The sequence below is a fragment of the Abrus precatorius genome, unplaced genomic scaffold (genome assembly GCF_003935025.1).
Source record: "Abrus precatorius isolate BTA unplaced genomic scaffold, Abrus_2018 Scaffold11, whole genome shotgun sequence".
Classification (NCBI taxonomy): Eukaryota; Viridiplantae; Streptophyta; class Magnoliopsida; order Fabales; family Fabaceae; genus Abrus; species Abrus precatorius.
The window spans coordinates 8,827,750-8,851,903 of NW_020874303.1; the positions used below are offsets into that span (position 1 = coordinate 8,827,750).

The 24,154-nt window shown below is 27.4% G+C and overlaps 1 protein-coding gene across 1 annotated transcript; it reads left to right on the plus strand.

Annotated features, from left to right (window-relative positions):
- The first annotated feature begins 16,465 nt into the window (after positions 1 to 16,465).
- LOC113855399 (CTP synthase) lies at positions 16,466 to 23,552 on the plus strand. The gene is made up of 22 exons (XM_027487031.1): positions 16,466 to 17,189; positions 17,602 to 17,760; positions 18,259 to 18,338; positions 18,600 to 18,686; positions 18,787 to 18,837; positions 18,930 to 19,047; positions 19,282 to 19,338; positions 19,486 to 19,550; positions 19,878 to 19,961; positions 20,044 to 20,094; positions 20,182 to 20,244; positions 20,452 to 20,498; positions 20,671 to 20,740; positions 20,857 to 20,919; positions 21,067 to 21,156; positions 21,252 to 21,290; positions 21,412 to 21,639; positions 21,729 to 21,814; positions 21,999 to 22,047; positions 22,130 to 22,210; positions 22,303 to 22,396; positions 22,862 to 23,552. Exons 2-22 carry the CDS (start codon positions 17,643 to 17,645, stop codon positions 23,071 to 23,073), a joined length of 1,833 nt encoding a protein of 610 aa, XP_027342832.1. The 5' UTR covers positions 16,466 to 17,189; positions 17,602 to 17,642; the 3' UTR covers positions 23,074 to 23,552.
- Positions 23,553 to 24,154: the final 602 nt, after the last annotated feature.

The following is a 24,154-nucleotide window of genomic DNA, read 5'->3' on the forward strand; positions in this document are numbered from 1 at the left end:
TTTAAAATTATAAGACTATGTAATAAAATGCAATAACAAATATGTATGTGTGACTGTTTCAAAAGTCATTCTCATACACCCTGAAATTCTCATTAGTGTTTTTAAAAAAATTGATTAATTTTTTCACAAAAGACGACTTTTACCTTCTCACCCACTTAGGTAGATACAAATAATGTCTTCTATGTAAATGTTTATAGATACTTTAAATGCACTTTTACAGCACCATCGAATTATGTATCTATTAATAAATATTATCACTCAAAATGTCATAAGAATAAAAATAAAATGCATATGAATAATCGGATGATTTTATTTGAACAACAAATTAATGGATATTCATATATTTTTATTTAAGACTTAAGTTATATATTTCTTTTGACATATCTAAAACTATTTTATTAAGTAAATTTTTATTAAAGAAATTTTAAAGCTTTTACACTTTTAATATACTGGTTTTAGTAAATTTTTTTATTCTTCACCAATTATATGGTTACTTTCAAAGTGGTGAATAGTTCAATTCCAAGTTTGACCGGTTAGGTGCAATTTTAATTACATAGCTAAAAACCATCACCACATAAAGCTGTGAATTTATCAAAATAGGTTTTACATGTGTATCCATTAGGTACGTATCAAAAGCACCACCACTATTGAAGGGTATAGATGCATTGGAAGAGATATTATCATTTTAAATATTTTTTTAACACTACCATATTTATCATGAAAATGCTTTTCTTTTCCTTTTTTTCTTCTTCTCATATGTAGGGTGGCCAAGTAATTTCCTCCTACAGTGCAACATCTTCCATTAATTTTCTTAAGCATTTTGCCTATTTTTTTCTTCTCAACTAAAATAAATGAATTTAAACTCTATGGTAGTGTGCTATAAAATTCCCCACCTATCTTTTTACAATTTATTATCTCCGCCTAATAAAAATATATCTACAAATAAAATTTACCTTAGTCATATTTTGAAACTTGATTTGCATCACAAAACTTTGATCATAATAATAAAAAATGTTAACACATCTACAATTTCTTTCAACCATTTTAAAAGATTATAGAATATATTTTAATATTCCCCACTTAAATTGGATATAATAACTCAAACGTGATTACCCTCTTGTCATAAAAAAAAATAACTAAATAAAATTTTACTCAATTACAATTAATCTAAAATAATTCTCCAAGAACATATTATTTATTAATCACTCCTCCTCTCTCTCCTTCCCCACTTCCACTCTATAATGAAATGGGTACTGAACAACTTAAACATTCTACAAACTTAATTTACACAAATTTATTTGAATTTATCAAATCTTGATGAGACTCGTTACGAATACACTCTTTAAGATTTAAAAACATAACAAAGATAAGGTAGACCATTAATAATAATAACATTCATGTATATTATAATTTCACTCTCACGTCACTAGTAAATTAGAATTTTTAATTAAACCCCAAATAACTATATAAATTAAACCAACAATAATAATTCATCCATACAATACTTTAATGAAAAATCATAAATTGATGCTCATGTTTAATTAATTAATTTATTAATATGCTTAGCATTAATAAACAAAAGGTTACATGGAACAAAATATACACACCTAAAAAGATAATCAAACATAACAAAACATTTAAAGACTTTATCTTTCTAAGGTCTAAGTATTACTTCATTCAAATTTTATGTAAATAAAAATATCTATAATGTAATAAAAGAAAAGTTATGTTATTTACCACGTTGGCTTCTATGAGTATAGTAGCTATATTATTCTATAAAGTCATAATATATTTGATAAATTTTGTTTTTAAATTATTAAAAATAAATAGAACAAAGAATTGTGTATGGTTAAAATTATTGTCCTGAAAACAAAATTTTGGCAAACCTTTAATGCAATATAATACTCAATTTTTATCTTTAAAGTTAACACATGTATACAGATTTTTTTTTTGCTAAAATAAGGTAAAATTAAAAACAAATTAATAAAATAGGACATATACAAAATATTTTCTTTATTTGAGGTATTTTTTTGCCATGTCATTTTAAGTGTTGACCTTTATAGAGCTTACACTTATTTTTTTTATTATTAAAAAAGTAAAGTTGATAAAACTTTCATTTACATTAACTGGGTCATATGCAACATTTTCAATCAACATGAATACGAATTAATTAAAAAAAAATTAAATGATTGATAATTAATTACCTTGTAAACTCTTCTACTCTTGACAATACGTTTTTTAGTAACCTACCTAAGAAGGAGCCAACCATAATAAATTGAAGTCATGTCTTTAAGGAACAAATAGTGGTTTGACACATGCAGGGGATGAGGGTAGAATTCTTTAATTTTTTAAATCATTATTTTTGTCTTTTTTGTAATTTCTTCACTGCTCATCTTCTTTTTCGTTCCTCTTTTGCGGTTACTTTGCTCACCTCTCTCCATGGTTGATATTAGGGAGTTCTCATAGCAAAAAGAAATGAAAATGTGATAATTGTTCAAAGAAATATGTTGTTCAATTTGACTGAAAAGTTCATTCAAAAATCTGTCGAGTAAGAATGTAGGCTTTAAATCATTTTAGCAACAAGCAACATTTGCCAAAAATCACTAAAAATGTTGAAGAAGATGTATTACATATCTCAATGTAGCGAGCATAATTACAGTCTTAATTTTGAGTGTAAGAACTCCACAATCTCAAGAATGGAGCAAGGTGAGCAAAGTAATAACAAAAGAGGGAAGAAGAAGAAGATGAGTAGTGAAGAACTCGCAGAAAAAAGATAAAAATAACGATTGAAAAAATCAAAGAATTCTACCCTCGTTCCTTTGCACCAAACTATTATTTTTCCTTCAAAGACAAGACTTCAACTAGTTATGGCTGGCTCCTTCCTGAGTGGGTTGTTGAAGAACTCATCAAGAGTGGAAGAATTTACAGAGTAATTAGTATCGATTCCTCTTGCACCAAACTACTATTTGTTCCTTGAAAGATATGATTTCAATTGGTTATAGCTGGCTCCTTCCTGGGTGGATTGTTGAAGAACGCATTGTCAAGAATGAAAGAGTTTATAGGGTAATTAACCATCGATCATTCAATTCATCTTTAATTAATTCATACCCATGTTGACTAAAAATGTTGCCTATGACCCGGTCGGTGCAATTAAGGGTTTTGTCGACTTTATTCTTTCAATAATAAAAAATTCCCATGTTGACTAAAAATATTGCTTATGACCCGGTCGGTGCAATTAAGGATTTTTGTCGACTTTATTCTTTTAATAATAAAAAAATAAGTGTCAGTGTTTATATGGTTGACGCTTATTTTTTATTATTAAAAAAATAAGCATAAATTTTATAAAGACCAATACTTAAAGCGACGATAACCATCGATCATTCAATTTTTTTTCAATTAATTCATTCTCATATTGACTAAAAATGTTGCCTATGATCCAGTTTGTGCAATTAAAGGTTTTGTTAACTTTATTTTTTAATAATAAAAAAATAAGTGTCAATGTTTACATGGTTGATACTTATTTTTTATAGTTAAAAAATAAATATCAATTTTATAAAGACCAATACTTAAAGTAATGTGACAAAAAATACTACAGGTTGAGAAAATGTTTCAAAATGCCCTATTTTAATATTTTGTTTTTAATTTTGTCTTATTTTGCTAAAAACAAAAAACAAAAAACCCATGTATATACTTAAACTTGTAACTCAAAATTAAATATATTAGAGTCTCACCATTGGTACTCAGAAAGAAATAAATAATAAAGAAATAAACAGTGTTAATTAAGTAAAAAATAATTCTATAAAAGAACGCAATTCTTTTTATATACGTTAAAGAATCAAACACAATGAATAGGATCATAAAATAGAATTAATGGACCATTAAAGTACTTGTCTCTAAACAATAAAAATTATAATAAAAAAGTCAACAAAATATGTCTCTATTAATTATAAGAATCAATAATTACTTAATACATTTTGAATTATCATTACCAACACCAACAATTTGATTCTTCAGACACACTCTCACTTGATAAATTTCCAACACTCAATTCATCTAAACCTTTATATTTAAAAAAAATTCTTAAATATAATTTTGTTGCAAAATATGATTAAAAAAATCCTAACTTAAAAATTGTTTTTTTAATTAATTACTAAATAACGTTGATAATCATCATATAATGTCAGATTATGATATTTTATCAACACTAAAAAATAACATTGTTATATTATTTCTTGATTATGTGATCTTTCTTTTTCCTTATAAACATTTATTATTATCTTATTATTAATCGGAGATAATTTATAGCCTCTAAATGATCAACTTCTTCTGTATATAAGGGATATTACTCATTCTCTCTCTCTCTCCCTATTGCAAAATACCCTTATTTAATTTAGGTACTGGACTGTATATGTAAGATACCTACATCCCATGTTGAAATTCAAGTTACAACAAATTTAATTTGGATAATTATTAATGAAAATAAAAAAAAAATATTGTCAGCCAATGATATATAAGTAGACCATTTAATAATGTTAATATTTCATGTGCTATTAAACTCTTAACAATATAAGAAGATATCTTTAGAATAAAAATTAAATTCGTCTAAAATAAGTAATTGAAAAATATTAAGAATATACTATTTAATATAATTTTAATAACATTTTTTAACATATATAATTATTGATTAAAATGTATTAAAAATTATAAAAATATGAGTAAAGCTAATTACATTAGAAATTAAATTCACTTAATTAATTTTAATAATTTTTAACAAACTTTACCTAATAATTAAAATGTATTAAATGATGATTCCTTTTTCAGTGGAAATATTAAGTGATCTTCTCTTCACCTAATTGCACGTTATGTTTACGCACTTAGTCAACACCAACTTTAATTATGTATTAAATGGTTGATTACGTAAATAGACCCCAAGTGACTAGCTAGAAAGCTGAAGAATAGGTTTTTTTTTCCCTCTCTTAATTTTCAACAAAAAGAATGACAAAGAATCTTGTCAAAGCCTTTTATGAATGACATTTAATTTTCATGATTTCGTAAGCCATTTAATGTACGTTTTTTTATTATTTGTCAATTTAAAACTTTCATGTAAGCCTCCTTTCTCATCTCGTTTCCAAATCTTAAAACACCCTCTATGATTAAAATACTCGTAAAAGTATTAAAAATATATATTTCTCTGATTCATTCATTCATAATAAATTTAAATCATCACCCTTAAAATTATAATGATTTTTAAATATACTCTCATTCATACATAGATATGTGTCTTATTTTTATTTTGTGACACGTATAATATATTTTGACTTTTTATAAAGAAAAACTGAATTTTTAATTATTTATTTAATCAAACGATACTTTTAGTTTTATTTCTTTATTCAATTGATGCTTGATATTTATTAATTTAAACATAATGTAATATCTAAAAATCAAAATTAAAAATATAACTCTATTAGCTAAATCAATTTTTATTATCATTAAAACAAACTTTTGTGAATTAAATTAATTTTTGAGTGAAACACTTAATTGTCCTTAAAAAAATTACGATCGATTAGATAAGTTATTAAAAGATGAAAATTATTATTTTTGTTCCTAGAAGTTAAAAATGTTGATCAATTCAGACTTTTAAGATCTAAATTAATGAAAAATAAACTAAATTTATGATTTTCATTTTTCAGTGACTAATGTGACTGACTCCAAACCTTTCAAGGACTAAAATAAATTTTTATTCTTAAATTTCTTATTTGTTTTACATATCGTCAAAGAATCCTTAGCAAGTACATTTAATTCACAAATTTTTTCTCGATCTAAATATTAACAGAATAAAAGTGTCCATTTTCATGTACTATCTTGGACTGAAGTTATCTTGTTAGCAAATAAAAATGATAGTACGGTATGGAATGGATTAGAATTATGAAACACACAAAATTCATCCAATACTAATTACTTTTTCCAATTTTAAGTTTTTATTTATTTTAGAGTCTACTAAGTGGATATATTATCTAAAATCTTTAGGTATAATTTTATATAAAATATAAAAGAAAATGGTTATCAATACAAAATAAAATGTTGAACTTTATTGATAAATAGCAGGTGATGTTTTTAAGTCTCCAAGATTTAGGCCACCCTAACTAGGGTAATGACCAATGTCTCTCTAAAATCCTAAAGACCAATTCAACATAAGGTACCGGTCAATGTTTTCAATTTCCTGAAAAATGAAACAAGAAAGAGCAATGAGCAATGTCTTTAAATCCCTACAAATCAAGCCAACTCGGGATAATAGGCAAATCTAACTCCCTAAATTTCTAGCCAAGATAGGGTAACAAGCCAACTCAAGATAGTAGGCAATGTCTCTAAGCTTCTAAAAATCAAATCAACATAAAGATACCATTATTTTCAAGTCTCTAAAACTCAAGCTAACCTAAGCTCATAAACAATGTCTTCATGTCCGTGAAAATAAGGTCACACTTGAGTAATAATGTTCCTCAAAATCAAGAAAACTTGCCCTTATAAACTAAATCAACTTGAAGTGAAGGATAAAGTGTCTCCAAATCCCTAAAAATTTAGTTAACCTAAGATAACAACAATGAATATTCTCAAGTATCTAAAATTCAAACTAACTTTAGATTCGAGAACTATAAATTATTTTAATTTATGAAAGAAATTTTATTTATTTTTTATTTAATTTTTTTTATATAAGTACTTATCTAAAAGTTTATTTAAACTTGAATTAATGTCTCTAAAAACATAATTGGAAGAGCTTATGAACAACTTATAAAAAATACTTTATGACTCCTATAAACTAATTTTAGCTTATTTTAATAAGTTTATTGGTATAACTTATTAAAATAAATTCTTTTCAACTTATTCTAATAAAATATATTATTTAATTTATGGGATAAGTCATTATTTTAAAAAAGTTTATTAAATAATTACTTAAATAAAATGTGTATCTAAACACTAGTTCTAAAAACCAAGCCGACTTAGGATATCCACAATTGTTATCTCTAAGTTCTTAAAAATCAAGATAAATCAAGGAAATGAACAATATCTAAAAGTCCATAAAAATTGGACCAACCTTGGGGAATATGCAATGCGTTCAAGTCCTTAAAAATTAAGTAATAAGATATGTCTTTTAATTACTAAAAACTAGTTCAACCTAAATATAAAAATATGGCTTTCTACTTTTTATTAAACTATGTAGATGTTGGACAGAATTTAGATCATGCCAACTTATGGTAACAAGCACGATCTTGAGTTTTAAAAAACCAAACCAATAGAAATTATAAGTAATATCTTGAAGTACCTATAAAATTAATCAATCCAAGATAACAATATATATATATATATGATTTACAAAATCATAAGAAAGGCATGCATTTCTAAATAAATCATGGTGAAACCATTGGGTTTCTAAGTAAGTTGAGGGTAACTAATAAATATTATCTTATTTTTTTTTTGGTATTTTAGATTTCTTCTGAGCTTTTTTTGACAAAATTTTTAGTCTTAACCTTCCATTTTTTATAGTTTTGCAAACCACATTATTCATCCTTCAATTCAAGATTAAGATAAGATTGTTTTCCTTTCTCTAGTGCCCATACCTCTAAACCCTAAAGAAGTTTGTTCTCTTTTTCAAATGTTGCCTCAAGGAGAACATTGAAGCTTCCATAAGAACACTAATCCAATTGCTTTGTTGACTTTGAAGTTGAATTTCAAAAGAGCTCTAAATCCCTCCTCCAAAAAAAAAAAAGTCTTACTAAGTCCTTGAATTGTACTTTTTAACATTATCAATCTTAATGTTCTCTCAATTGTTGACCTTCTTAACCATAATCATCCCAACATTGTCAATAACTCATTGTATTGCCCCATTACCTAAGTCAACAATAATGATTTGCTAGGGTAATAAAATAAATAAAAAAGGAGCACTAGAAACATGCTTGCTAACATATTTTTTAACAAACTTTATTATTTATTTATAGTTAATAAAATGTACAAAAGTATAAATGAGAATCATTAAATTAAAAGTGAGATTTTTATGATATTTGGAATTTTTAAATAATAATAATAATAATTTAAAAAATTGTTATGAACGTTTTTCATTATATATATATATATCAACTCAGTAGCTTTATGACATAATTTTATGGGATTAAAAGACTATCACCTTATTCTTCTTTTATACTTGAATAAAATGTTGGAGATACTAGAGAACATATTTTTACTTATTATGGTTACGAAATTGAATGGTTTCTTTTATTTTTTTTATATATAGAGAATATACTTAGAACATACCTGTGTTATGGATTAAAGTTGATATTAGAGGCATATAATTATATAGTTTATCATAAATGTAAAAATATATATGTATTTAATTACAATCACAGTTATTATTTTTCTAATCTTTGTAGTTATTTAGTTTAAAGGAACCGGATCATAAAATGGGAGAATTATTTTAATTGAAAATTATTAATTATTTTTAATAAACTGATATTATTTATCAAGTAATTAATATTTTATAATTTTAATTTTTTTTAAAATTACAATTTTTATTTAAGGGATAACGCAAGAAAAATTTGGCCTGCCTTTGCCCTATACATACTTTTATTTTTTTTTAGCAAAATTATTTATTTAAGAATATAAAAAATTTATTTTTTTTACTGAAAATTTATTTTTAAAAATTTTAATAAACTTTTTGATGATAGGATTATTGGGACAAATTTAGGTATTTAACATTCATCTTTGTTATGGTTTGAATTCTCTTAAGGCCTCTTTAATATTACTATGAGAGAAATATTAGCGACATTTTTTAATTTATTATTTAAAATATTTTATTTATTATTAGTTTAAAACTTATTAAAATCATAAAAATTATATTTTTAGTTTAATAAATCTCACTTATATTTTTATAATTTTTAATAAATTTAAATAAATAACTAAGAATGTTAGAATGAATGTATTTCTAACACTTGTATCATCGTGCTAGGACTAAGTAACTTCATTGTTATTATTTTAGTGAAATAAAAACTCTTAGAACATTTTACATCAAGTGGTGAAATATATCAGTTTGCCCTAACTTAGCCAAAACCTGCCAAACAATTGATCAATTTAGCTTTTCTTGATTTTTAAAGTAAGCTAAAAATATTAGCTTGAGCCATTTAGGATTATATTGACACAAACGTAGTTGGTATGACCAACTCACCTAAAATAATTAAAATAATAATAATAATAATATGAATAATTAAAATAATAAAAATTAATAAAATCATGTTAATTAATTATGATAATTAATAATTAACTAAAGTATAAATATATTTTAAAATTTCTAATTATTTTAAAAATTTAACTCCAACGAGTCAATTTGTCTCACTTGCCATTAACATTCTCAAATATAAATAAATATAAACTAAGGTATGATAATAGGATACATAAGCAAATTTTAATTAACTCTGCATTGTTTATTGAATTTATTTTCAAAATATCCTTCATTAACTCAAAATTACTTTTAATGACTTTTTTAATTCTCAAGATATGACACCAGCAATTACATACAATTTTCAAATAGAACGAGAAAAGTATATTTTAAAAAAGTTTCATTATTTAAATCTCTTCCAAAAAAATTATCTTTTACATTAAACATTGACATTTACCATATAAATTTAAACCATCAACTAATATCATATAATGCTGATAAAAAAATATTTTTAAGTGATTTATTTCTCTGAATAATAAATATTACACATTATATATTAAAAAAGGTGTTTATTTTTTAGATAAAATTAAGAACATTAAATAAGATTAACTAATTTGTTAAATAAATATGATTTAGTTATTTTTTCTTGTATTTAAGCCAAAGAGAGTATTGTGATAAACTAAATCAAGAAAAATTTAATAAATAATTAGCAGGTACAACCTACTATGGTTTTTGGAAAATTAAACAGGATTATTCGTCAAACTAAACTCATCACCGCCTTTAATTATAGTATCGTTGATATTACAAATAAGAATACTATTAGCACTATCTAATATTAAAAAGACACCATCAATACCATTTTATTGTAGTATTGTGATGCCAGGAAATGAACATTTTATATTTTATTGTTTCACTCTCACTTTAATGACTGTTTTAGTAACCCATGCTATTCCTTGCCTCTCTCACTTTCTTACAGCTTCAATATCACGTTTCAAGAATATTCACTTTAAGACTAAATTAATTTATAAATTCATTTCTTTATTTTCAAAATTTATAAACTAATTTAGTCTTAGAAACTCACTGTATACAAGTTGTTATTGTGTATTCTTAGAGATACTTAGAAAAACCAAAAAATAATTCAAAAAATTTAGTAATTTAAATATTAATTTAACCTATCTTTTATATATATATATATATGGAAAACATTTATCAAGAAACCGAAGACTAACCAAACTATGAAAGCAAAAAGTCTTGATGAATTAGAAAATCACCTAACATGGGCCGATGGAACATGTCTGAAATGAGAAAATAAAACATATTTGTTTGAGTTCAACCATCATATGATAGGTAACCATCTTCTTAATCGATAAACACAAAGCATGACCACTAAGTTCTGGCAATAAGGAAGCACCGATGAGACCTAACACCGCTACAACCTACAAATTTGCTCTCCACGCAAACCCCACATTTCTCATCACCAATCTTTGACTACAAATAATCAACCTCATTTTATATTATTTTTATAATTTATTTAAATAAAAAATAACACAATCACCATATAAGAATTAGTTTTAAAACTTCAAAAGCGAAAGTAAATTACAATTATTATTTAATAAAAATTAAATAATTATATTATGTGAAAAATTTTATAGTGCATAGAATTTTTTTCTTAACCGTCTTATGCATGGCTCCAATATTTTTACACTCTTTAAAGTAGATATTTAAACATCTCACAACACTTTAAGATAACAGAATAAAATAAATAAAAAGGCATATCCAAGTTCAAAGCGAAAATTTTGTGTAATTTGAAAGAAAAGACTTAAGTTAATTTATATTGTTTGTCTCTTTCTTCCATTACAAATCTCAATGATATGAGACTTGTTTTAATATATTTTATTTTAACCAATTAAAATAATATCTATTTTATTAAAATAAATACATTTTTTTATTTTAACTATTTATAAAGACAATTATTTTTTAAAGAATATCACTCTTTTCCAAAATAAAAGAGACACGGTTAATATCTTACTCAAAATCATCCATAATTTTGATTGTATTCATGCATCTTTGATTAACAAATTTTATCACAAGAATAAAATTATTATTTTTTCATCAATTTTTAAATGTTAAACTTTCGTACAACTTGGAAAATTTGATAATGCAACTATGTGTAGTTAATGAAGTGTGCATAAGATAAGTTTTTAAGAAAGAAAGGTGAATATAATACACAATCTAGTCTTTTTTTAAGCATAATATTCTTATAAATTTTGATACTTCCGGAAAAAAAGAAAAAAGATTGATTTCTCTTAAAAAAATTCTTTAAATAAAAAAAAGATAAAATAACATGGTCACAATAAAAGAATTAAAATAAAAACTCTAGTGACAATCACAAAAATAATACTACGTAAAATATTCACGACATATCTTTTCTTAACCACTTCACTATACTTATACTTTCTAAAACAAATATTGAAAAGTCTCATAATACTATAAGATAAAAGTAAAATAAATAAAAATGTTAAATACAAGCTGAGAATTTTGATTGGTGCAATTTAAAATTAAAAAAAAAATCAACGTATTACACATAGCTTCAATTTCTCTATTTTTTTACATCAAAATAATTTTCTTAAAAGTGATAATTAAAAATTAACGTACCATCCAAGTTTTTTTATATTAAGTATTTTTAATTTAATATTATTTTAAAATTTATTTTGATAATTTATTTTTAATTTTGTTTTTATTTAATATAACAAAATATTTATTAATAATAATAGTAATTTTTTAATTTTATTAATTTAAAAAAATCCTACAATATTTTTTATTTAAAAATTTCATTATAATTTAACAATACTCATAAAAGAATCATTAATAATTATAATTCTTTTCACTTCAAAATTAATTTAAAAAATTATAATTAGTAGGTTCGAGTAGCAAGACCGATCAATGACAATTCCTTCACGTCGATAACTTGCCATCATCATGTCATTATTGAGAGGAATCATGCATTGTTCTTAGAGTTGTAGACAAAGACTACAAATTGCAACTAATGAGGTCACATTCAACGTTGTTTGAGGAAACATGTGGATTTTACCTAGACAAAGATTATGACATTCTATTCAAATATTCAAACTAGAACATACGGTTTTTTTTTAGAGTTATTACTTTTTTTTATTATTTCCCTTAAAATGATAATTAGTAATTATAATGTGTTTGAAGATACCAAAGTACTTGTAGTGCAAAATCACATTACATGATGTTTGATCCCCAATTGTTTTTATCAATGACATCATATCTAAAGATTAAATTGGACATTTAGTTTTCATAAAAAAATGGACAATTGATTAATAAGTTAATTAAAATTAGTATAATTTGTAATAAAATTTTATATATTTAATTTATTGTTAACAATTTGAACTCAAAATCATTAATTAATTAAGTTAGAATTACTTTCTATCACTTGATTGATTTATTCACAATATTAAATATCCCAATTGTTAAAACAACATTCATAGAATTGACACTAACAAATAATTTTATTTTTATGATATTATTTTTAATTTTTTAAATTAATATTTTTGTCTATAACGATAATTAAATAATAACATAATTAATTAAAATATTATCACGTATTAATTATTTGTGTAGTTACATTAAGTAAAAGAGGCAAACATCGAAACATAAAATAAATAATTCAAAGAATATAAAAAAAAGTTATAAAATCATAGGAACTAAACATTTATTTAAATCTATTTTTAGTTACTAGACATAACATCACAAATCTGATAGGTTCATACAAAATAGTATTTTAATTTTGTATAAAAAAATCAGTAGTTTAATCTTTTAATTTTTTTTATTTTGATGCTTAATCCATCATATTAAATATTTTTAATTAGCATGAAATATATGCATTAAATATTTGACTATCTTAATTATTGAAATTAAGTCACACTCCACTATGCTTCAAGAAACATGTGCTGCGAATAAACAAAAACTTGACCATCTTAATTATTGAAACAAATAATACATAGTCTTGCCACCGATAAAACCGTAAAATTTATATCTAATGCAATATTACGTTATGCAAACAAATCTTATCACTTTTAATTACCATATTACAGTGATAATCGATCATTTTATGCAAAGTTTTCGCAAAATATATACATATATATAATCTTATTACATAATAATCTCACACGAGAAGATCTGTTTTTGTTATTAATGAAGAAAAACATATTAATATTTTTTATTTTATCAATTAATGACAAATTATTATATAATTATTTTTAAAATAGTAAAAAATAATTTTTAATTAATGAATAGCGTAAATATTTTTATATTAACAAAATATCAAAATTAAAGTCCAATATAAAATGAAAAGATTCCTGTAATGAAAAAGACAAAATAGAATCTACCGTTATATCGACAAATTTTCATATTCTGGTCAAAAAATGATAAAGTAATTGAAATTAATGAGCTCACTTTTCGGTGCACCGATTTGGTTGTATAAAATAAAACGAGCTTTTTAAGATGCTTGTGTAAGAAAGGAGTTAAAAAGATTTTTTTTATTAAAAAAATGTTATTTTAAAATCATAAAAATACGCAATAATAAAAATTATTAATACTTCTGAACATAAATTTTAAAAATAATTAAGAAGATAATATTTATTATTATTTAATTTAAATTCTTGAAGTGGTGCATAAAAATATAGTAAGAAAATATTGTAATAAAAAAAGGAAAATGGTAAAGCATGAGTGTAATGCAGAGTCACATGTGAGTGAGGAAGCAGAACAGAAGAAAATGCAGCAGGTGCATGTGGATTGTCTTTGTTCTTATGTGATATTAAAAGAAAGAAAAGAAAGGCATATAGAGGGAGGCAGGTGAATAAAGACAAAATGGTCCTTGGGATTGACCAACTTGTTCTATTTTTTTATACCTCTTTATGACTTTTTACCTTTAATCTCCTCTCCTGGACCATTTCATTTCATAACTTCCATGCCTCTGAATTTCTAACTGAAACTATATTGCATGTGACCCCAATGGTATCTTAACCAACTTTGCATGTGACATCAAATCAATCTTAACAAACTTAAACAGTTTAATTATTGATTAAGGATATTACTTATTTAATATACCCCCAATATTGTATCAAATATTTAATTTATTCATATACTTTTTTTTATTTATATTCTTTTAAATCTTGTAATTTTATCTTAGTCCGGTGTAGTAAGATAAAGTTTCTAATAAGAGATCTAGATTTTTGGTAGTGAATTTTTCACTGAAGTAGATCTAGTTTATATTTATTATTTTTAAATTTTAATAATTGACATCTTTTGTAATAATAATATTATTATAAAGATTTTTTTTTCTAAAACAAACTGTTTCCATGTCATAAAAGAAATGAGAGAATATTATTGTCTTTATTTAAAGATTATTTTTAACTATTTTAATATTTTTTGTTATGAAAAAGTAAAGGAGTAGAAGAAAAGGGAAAAAAAAAAAGATTAATACAAACTGCTCATATAAAACAACTTAAAAATATAAAATTAAGAGAGTTTATAAAGTCTCTCTCTTTTCATCTAAAAAAGTGAAAAAAAACATTCTATAAGTTTTTCTATTTTAAAAATATAAATTGCTCTTGTAACAATTTGAAAGAGTTTTGAATTGCTTTCTAAAATAAATTTTAGAAGGCAGTTTCTTTTTTAAATATTTCTATATTTCTAAATGATATCTATAAGTGTATAATTAGAGAAAGGATAGGGTCTTAGTTAATATAAAATGACACTGGGCTTAGGAGAAGATGTATCTTACAGAGAGTGAGTAAGATATGGATTTGTTAACGGTGTAAAAGAAAAGGGATATAGATTTGGGGAAGTAAATTAATAAAGGGTGATAGATGTAACCTAAGTAAGGGATAATGTAAAATAAAGAGAAGAAGAACGTAATGTGAGGAAGTAGGGTCCTATGCAACAGCAGGGGATGATGGCCTTTCGTTTTCAAGGTTGGCATTAGCATCAGCAGCAAAAGCCAATAGCCGCATGGCCTGTGCCCCAAGCTCTGTCTCTTTCTTTGGGGCTTCATTTAGGTTGCCAAGTGTTGCTTTATCATACCCCCTTTCTTCTAAATTCCCATTTGTCTCGTCTGAATCATTCACTCTAGTATATGGAAGAATCACACTTTTTCTTTTCTTTTATTTGCTTTTGTTAATCTTAATTCGAAAATAATGCAATTTTCTCTTATCATTGATCCTACGGTGTTATAGATTGCTTTTTCGGAAGCAACCAATGAAAAGTGTCTCCGACAAAAAAAGGCGAAGCAGAATCTGATACATACCCATAAAATGGTTTCCAAAGTTTTATCACAATTTAACGGTGCTGTTTGTATTCCCACACTACTCAAACTTTGTGTAGAATATAAACTTTGTCAATTGAATATGATTATACTTTATTTCAAATTATGATAACCTTTTCTAATAACAAAATTGCATCTCTACACGTTTACTGTAATAGAATAAACTTAGCAGCCAAAAGTAGAATAGATAGTCAAGTGTGAATGTCTTTAGGATTGAGGTAAAGTGCAGAAAAATATGGAAAAGTGAGTAACAAGACCAAAATTGAGGCAAATAAAAGAGTGAAATGTGTCAAAATGTAATCCCTCTAGATGGAATGAAACACGCCAACGGACTTTGTATACAACGTGGCAGATTTATTCTAATTTGTCATCTGATTTTGTAGCCAGTTGTTACTGACAAGTCAAATATGCAATGCTGAAGGCTGAACAAACTATGATATATAAATGAATGTGAAAATGATTTTCAGATAACCCCTTTAAAAGTTAACTCTTCCTAATTCATATTAGATAAATGATTAAATGATGTCGGTTTAAGAAATTTACATATTATCTAAAATTATTTCAATAATAGTTTGTTAAAATGTGGTAACTGTTTTTAATTTATATTTTTTCAGATACTTGTTAATGAGATTTTTAAATTATGCTTACCCTAATTAATTTTATTACCTTATGTCTTCCGAGAATATATATTAAATAATAAAAGTAACATTTATTATCCTAACAGGAGTTGAATCAAGTAAGGAAAATTTCTGAGTCATACCAGCACGTGACGTTGTCTTAAATATGATTATAATAACAAAAAAGTAATGAAGTAAAAAAATATTATTCTTACATAATTAAGTAAAACACATTTTAAAATATTAAATATTTTTATTTGATTGCTTAAATATATAGACAAAATCCAGAAAATTATTACGTAGGGTCTCTCCCTAACATAACCCTCTCCACAACTAACAACAACCCCTTCCCAGATATCCTTCGTGGTTGATTTTTGATTGCGTCAAAAAATAAAAGTGAAAGTCCCTTTTTTCATTTTTTAATTTATTTACCTAATCCAATAACAAACCATAAAAGGGGAGGAGTAAAAATTTAATCTTTAATATATTCTTTTTTTAATTTTTCATTTTTTTTGTCATGGATTTTGCTTCTTTTTAAAGTTGAAAGGAGGGGCCATCATCCTCCTTGTTCACCCGCCGCCTGTAACGAGAGAGAGAGAGAGAGAGAGAGAGAGAGAGAGAGAGAGAGAGAGAGAGAGAGAGAGAGAGAGAGAGAGAGAGAGAGAGAGAGAGAGAGAGGGTACATTTTGATGCTTGTTAACCATAGAGCAAAACCAAAAGGCATTCATTTTTCTTCATCGTGATCAAAGTGCAAAGATTTAAGCTTTCTGTAATTGCTCTTGGTATATTTTGAGTTATATATATAGATATATATGTATATGTAAAATTAGAGAGAAAATCAGAATCCCTGAAAGATTGAGCCAAATTTAGAGGCAGCAAGAGGGTAATTAAGTGTCTTTGTTGGGGGGCTATAAAGAGAAAGGGTTTAGGGGCCAGACAGCAACCCAGAAGCTACAAAAGGGAGGGGTTCACAGAAAAGCAGAAAAGGAAGAACCTTGTAAACCCCGTCATTGTGAACAAGGTTCCTCATTATTCTCTCCCTTGTGGGGTTCTTCAAAGTTCCCACCTTTTTCTATTTTTTCTTATCTTTGCTTATGATATCTATGTACTAGTAATGTCTGTCACTACCCATTTACCTATCTATCTTATCCGCACCACCCCACTTTCTGTTTCATGCTAGAAACCGTCAATCTTGCATTGTTTTGTACTGTTGTTGTCACCATTCATAGTTTTATCAGAGGCCTATAAAGGGTTAGTGGGTCTCAGTATAAGTAGTGGTGTGATATTGGCACTATAACCACATCTGTCTGTCTTTTGTTTATGGTCCTAGGTTGTGTTTGTGTGTGTCTGTGTTTGTTCTTGTTTTCTCTTAGTACTCACTACTCACTTCTTGGGTTGGTTCTGCCTTCGTGCATTTTCCCTGGGACAAGCAGCAGAGGAACAATTTCACTATCCAACGTAAGGGGAGGCAAAGATGAAGTACGTGTTGGTGACAGGTGGTGTTGTCAGTGGACTTGGGAAAGGTGTCACTGCAAGCAGTATTGGACTTCTCCTCAAGGCTTGTGGTCTTAGAGTAACTTCTATCAAGATTGGTAATTTTTCTTCATGTTTTATGTGTTGAAGTTTCACTACCTCTCCCTTTAATTCTACAAGGAAATGCATTTATGTGTTTTTGGATGTAAGAGAGCGAGTTTGTAAATGAATTTGCCATTCAGTTGGTTGCTTCACTGAATGGCCAACTTGGCTGTTTCCTTTGGATGGAAAATCTTGTCGAACAAGTTTGTTTTTTTTTTTTCGTGTATGATTTGCACAGGGACCGGTTTATTGGTTTTGAGCTGATGTGTTTCGTTTTTTGATGTTTTTCTTCTCTGATTTTGGAGGATTCTTGATCCTAGTGCATTGTGTTTTTTTCTCCCAAGTGTTTTCTTCTTTTATGTTGATGAATAAAAAGGAGCAGTACCAATTATTTGCTCAGTTTTTCTCTTCCCTCCTTTAAGCAATCAAAATCCTGTCTTTCTATAGTATTATTATAAAGTAATGTTGTACATATATTTTTTATAATTTTGTTTGAATTTTTCTATCATTTGCAGATCCTTACCTCAACACTGATGCTGGAACAATGTCTCCTTTTGAGCACGGGGAGGTTTTCGTCTTAGATGACGGTGGTGAGGTAAATAGTTTAAGTTTTCTACCATGAGGATGCCAATTACTAATTTCTTTTCCGAAACATGCTAAAAGTCATTGTGTGAATTCGCTTATGACGTGTTTTCCCCTGTTCTTTTCAATTTCTCATTTTACTTTAAATACAAGTAAATTTATTGTGTTTTTAAACTGATTTTTTGTTATAATAACAAAGGACATCTGAAATTGTTTTTTTCAAAGTTTCAGTCTGAAATTTTTATTCTTTTTTTTTTTTTTCCGTTTGTTGAAGGTTGACCTTGATCTTGGAAACTATGAACGTTTCTTGGACATCAAATTAACCCGTGACAATAATATCACTACTGGAAAAATATATCAGGTGAGCCAAGAGTGCACAGCGTTTAAATGCGTTCTTTGTTGTTTTTGACCAGGCATGCCTACTGTTTCTTATTGATTTTTTTTATTATGATTATCTGTAGTCTGTTATTGAGAAGGAAAGAAGAGGAGATTATCTTGGGAAGACAGTTCAGGTTGGTTTAAACACACTGATTTTTCCTCTTTTAAGACATTTGTAATAGTTATTGGAGCCCTGATTTTCATTTCCTCACTGCTTTGTTTGTAGGTTGTTCCACACATAACAGATGCCATCCAAGAATGGATAGAGCGTGTAGCAGAGATACCAGTTGATGGGAAAGAAGGGCCAGCTGATGTTTGTGTCATTGAATTGGGTGGAACTATAGGTAAGTAACACTTAGTGAAAATATTAATCAATAGTAAGGTAGTACGTGATTTTCAGTACTATTATAATTTATAAATCTACTATCTATTCAAACTTCTCCATTTTTTAGTTTTAAAAATATGGATAGTTAGAAGTAGAAATTGAAAATGACATTTTTTTGGCACATTGTGAGAAATAGTGTTTATTTTATCAATATTGTGAAACATACATTTAAAATAAATTTTCTTTAATGCAGGGGATATTGAGTCCATGCCTTTTATTGAAGCGCTTGGCCAATTTTCATACCGTGTAGGTAATGTTTATCATTCAAACCCTGTACTCTCTCTCTCTCTCTCTCTCTATATATATATATATATATATATATATATATTTGGTTAGTGCTGTGCTTCAGTAAATCAGACTTGCTAATTTTATTTTTCTCTTTTCTTCTTTTTTGTAGGCTCTGGCAACTTCTGTTTGGTTCATGTCAGCCTGGTTCCTGTTCTAAATGTTGTTGGTGAACAGGTATACTGTAAAATATGTTATCAGTGAAACATTTCTAATATATTTTTTCATAGGGAACAGATAATAAATAAATATATATTCGAGTAATACAAGTGTAAAATTGAAATTCTAAGAGCATGTTTGTTTGCAATTTTTAAAAGAATTTTCTCTTTTTAAAAACTAAAAATACATGTATTTTTAATTTTTAAAAAGAGAAAACTCTTTTAGAATTTGCAAACAAACATACCCTAAGTTTCTGTTTATTGGTCCTTAATTAACTAAATGGAATATTTTTGTTGCATCTTTCAAGTGGTACCATCAGCACTTAATTAAACTTTTAATCTGTAGAAAACAAAGCCAACTCAGCACAGTGTTCGTCAACTTAGAGGATTGGGTTTGACTCCTAATCTTCTTGCTTGCCGCAGTTCAAAGGTATGTCTCTTGTCGTCTTTTCTTATTTTGTTGTTTCTATTAATGAATAAAAAAATTATATTTTTACTTGTCTTTTTACCAGGAACTTGATGACAATGTCAAGGCCAAACTTGCTCAATTTTGTCATGTGCCGGTAATATGACATTAATGTTGACAACTTTGAGTTTTCTTATCACAAGAGCCTTACTTGTATTCTTAAAACATACTTTTGTATCTGCAGCTGTTGAACATACTTACTCTCCATGATGTTCCAAATATTTGGCATATTCCTTTGCTATTGAAAGTAAGCAATTCTTTAGTCTTTTTTAATCCCCTTTCTTTGTTTTTTTTCTAGGACTTTGGAAACCATATTCATGAAGTTTAATTTGTTAATATAATTATTTGACTAACTTATTGTTTTCATGTTGAATTACATGCCTGTCATTAAGTGGTTTAATTAATGCAAGATCCTGAACTTTTTTCTTTTGAATTTGTTTTCTTTAACTAATAGAAACAGAAGGCACATGAAGCAATCCTGAAAGCATTAGACCTCCTCAGGTTTGTACAACAACCTCATTCTTTTTTGGTGTATAACCTCCTCCCTTTCCCAAAAAAATCCTAATTCCTTATGGAAGTTATGGTTTGATGTTCTGAAAATGTATTGTTAGTTATGCTACAGCTGTTAGCTTAAGTGTTTGTGTCTTTCAACTGATGTTCTTGTTATTTGCAGTGTTGCTGCTGAGCCCAAATTGAAGGAGTGGACCGCTAGGACAAAAGTTTATGACAAATGTCAGGAAACTGTAAGTCTCAAACATCTTGAATATAGCATTGGAAAAGAAAAATCTGCGTATGGGTTGATATTGTTTTCCCTGAATGGTGCCAAGTGATGAGCTTGAAACTGTTATGTTCTTTACAGGTTAGAATTGCAATGGTGGGAAAATACACTGGCCTTTCAGATGCCTATCTTTCTGTTCTGAAGGTAACTTACTCTTAAATTTGTTATATGTGGTAATTTCCAGTACTTTGTGCATTCTCTGAAACTTGTGTTTTTGGTACGTGAAGTTTTTACAAGGCATTAAACTGAACCCTGGTATACCATTAGCTAATTACTTGTTTTTTCGTACAGGCACTTTTGCATGCTGCTGTTTCCCAAAACCGTAAACTTATTGTGGACTGGGTTCCAGCTGGAGATCTTGAAGATGTTACATCTAGAGAGGTGATTATCTCTTTGTTGTGTACTGCATTTGTTAGTTAACTTGTTGATTTTTATGTTTGTTATGCAACCCTCTGACAATTAATGTACTACTGCAGGATCCTGATGCATATAAAGCTGCTTGGAGTCTTTTGAAGGTTTTCCTACTATTTTTTGACTAAATGTCTTTGTTCAAAACTCTGATTGCAGTGCTAATTTATATGTATTTAAATGTGAGAGATTATTTACTGGTGTTTCCTAAATTGACATATGCTGCAGGGTGCTAATGGGGTTCTAGTTCCAGGAGGTTTTGGTGATAGAGGAGTACAAGGGAAAATTCTTGCTGCTAAGTATGCTCGAGAACATAAAGTTCCATTTCTCGGCATTTGCTTGGGGTTGCAGATTGCTGTCATTGAGTTTGCACGATCCGTTCTGGGTCTGCATGATGCTACAAGCACAGAATTTGATCCTGACACCAAGACCCCTTGTGTCATATTTATGCCAGAAGTATGTTCTCTTGTATTCATGTACTGCATGAGTTGATAATATTGTTCCCTTGTAGATCATTATTAAGCTAGTTTGTATTCTATTCCTAGGGCTCAAAGACTCATATGGGGGGAACCATGCGTCTTGGTTCAAGGAGAACTTACTTCCAAGTTACTGACTGCAAATCTGCAAAATTGTAAGATTTCAAAACTTAACTTGAGCTTTCTTACATATGTGAATGGTATCCACTTAAAATATTTATTTCCTTAAGCCAAAAAAGAAAAACACTGTCACTTATATGATAAAATATTAATACAAGATGGTAGCTCATGGATCTCCATCTCCATATCTGATGCATTAATTTGGAATTTCTTTTATAGGTATGGTAATGTAAGCTTTATTGATGAGCGACATCGGCATAGATATGAGGTAAATTGTCGTAGTAAGATGAAACTTTCTTTTGGGTAAAGATGCAACCATAGTCAGTAACAATAATTGTTATGCTGTACAGGTTAATCCTGACATGATATCACAGCTAGAGAGTGCTGGTCTATCTTTTGTTGGCAAAGATGAAACTGGGAGGCGTATGGAGGTGTGTCTTTACGTGAAACAGTATTGACATGGATCTTAAGATTTACCCAAAATTAAAAATTATAATTTTGTTAATTATGTGCATGAGTGCAGATAGTGGAGCTGCCTGGCCATCCTTTTTTTATTGGCGTTCAGTTTCACCCTGAGTTTAAGTCCAGACCAGGGAAACCTTCTCCCCTCTTCTCAGGTATTTTCACTAGAGAGTCATTGCCAATCATCTTTTTCTGTAGAATAAGCTATTAATTATATTTTTGTCCTTCAAATTTGTCATTGGGATTTCTGTTTGTTATTATATTCACGTCTGTTAAGGATGCTTCTTTTTAATCTTTGATGGTAAAGTCTCCCATCTATTATCTTCACATGTCTGCATTAGTCAGATATTTTAGTCTGCGATTTTAAAATCCATAGCCACTGACTGCAAAAAATGATTCCTTTTAGTTCACTTTATTTTTCCATGGTCGTTTTGCACAAAATAGGACTAAAGTGAAAGATGTTTTGCAAAGTCAGGGACTAATGGAGAACTTTTGAAATCTTAAGAACTATAATGTCCAATCCACACAATCTCATTCTAAAATGAATCATATTGATATCATGTGGCGATGTTGAGCAAAAGAGGTGAAGACTGAATATAACTGCCTGATTGACAAAACAGGACTAATAGCAGCAGCATGTGAACCAAGGAGGACAGTTGTGCCACTGCCAAGTAATGGCCATGCCAAGTTAACAAATGGAAAATATAATAATGGACTCTCAGCAGCCCTACTGAAAGCACACAAAAAGGGAAATGGTTTTAAATCATCCAATGGTTCCTTAAATGGTGTATATACCAATGGCAATGGTGTGTATGTGGATGGTAGTTGTTAGTGATATGAATGTTTGGTGCATTCTAATAATTGTGGTGTAACTATATCCAAGGACATCCTTCTTGTCCTCGGTTGCTGTGTACAGTTAGTGAGTGGATAGGTCTTTTAGCTAGGGACTTGTCTTCAGAATGAAACAAATTTTTGAGTCTAACAGCTTTTTATGTTTCCTAGTGCTGTTGGGTTGTGCTGTGGTGTGGCAGTTGCAGCCACCATTGTTTTCACCCTTTGGTCAAAACATTGGCCAAAGCTTCACTCACTTGATCATGCCAAATATTTGGGCTATGGTGGCTTTTCAGTACTATTTAGGAATTTTCTTCTATGTATACAGGCTTCAGGTGTAAGATTGCAGTGTCTTCTTTTCTGAGTGCCCATTAATGTAAACTCTTGTGTTATGATGAACATTCAAGTTTAATTTTGTTTGCTACACTTGCTTTGATATCTTTTTCCCCCTTTCTTCTTTAATTTAAATAATCAGATGCTGTATACCACTCTCCCTCCCCACTCCAAAAATATGTTTGCTTGTAAGATCACTAAAAACCAAAGAGTTTTGTTAAAAGGCATTTCTAGCACCGGTTAAATGATCAATAAATATAGTTTTAATAAGAAAATTTGCCAGATGCATTGAAAATCATTGGAAGAATGCATTGATAATCTTTTTGAAAAACAACTATTACTTGTTTCCTTAATCAATAGCTTTAGTATTTTTCAAAAGTACAATAATAATGCAATTGAATCCTTTATTAGAAATATGTAATTTGAGGTTCTACTGGCATATAAAAAAGAAGGATGAAGGTGTTGCACACTCTTATGTACAAAATTAAATAAGTTTTTTAATGTGGTTGAGAACGTAATAATAACTTGTATTTATTATAACGTGAAAAATAGTATAAGATTGCACTAAAAATATTTTTTTAATTTTTAAATAAAATTTATTGATCTTTAATACAAAACTCTATAGCATTTTAAGACTATATTATTTTTTTACATATCTATCTTTCATTGTTGAATCTTTATAAACTCTTAAAAATCAATGTAATAATAAGAATAGCCTTTAATTAAGAGTAAATTTAAGATATTGTAGA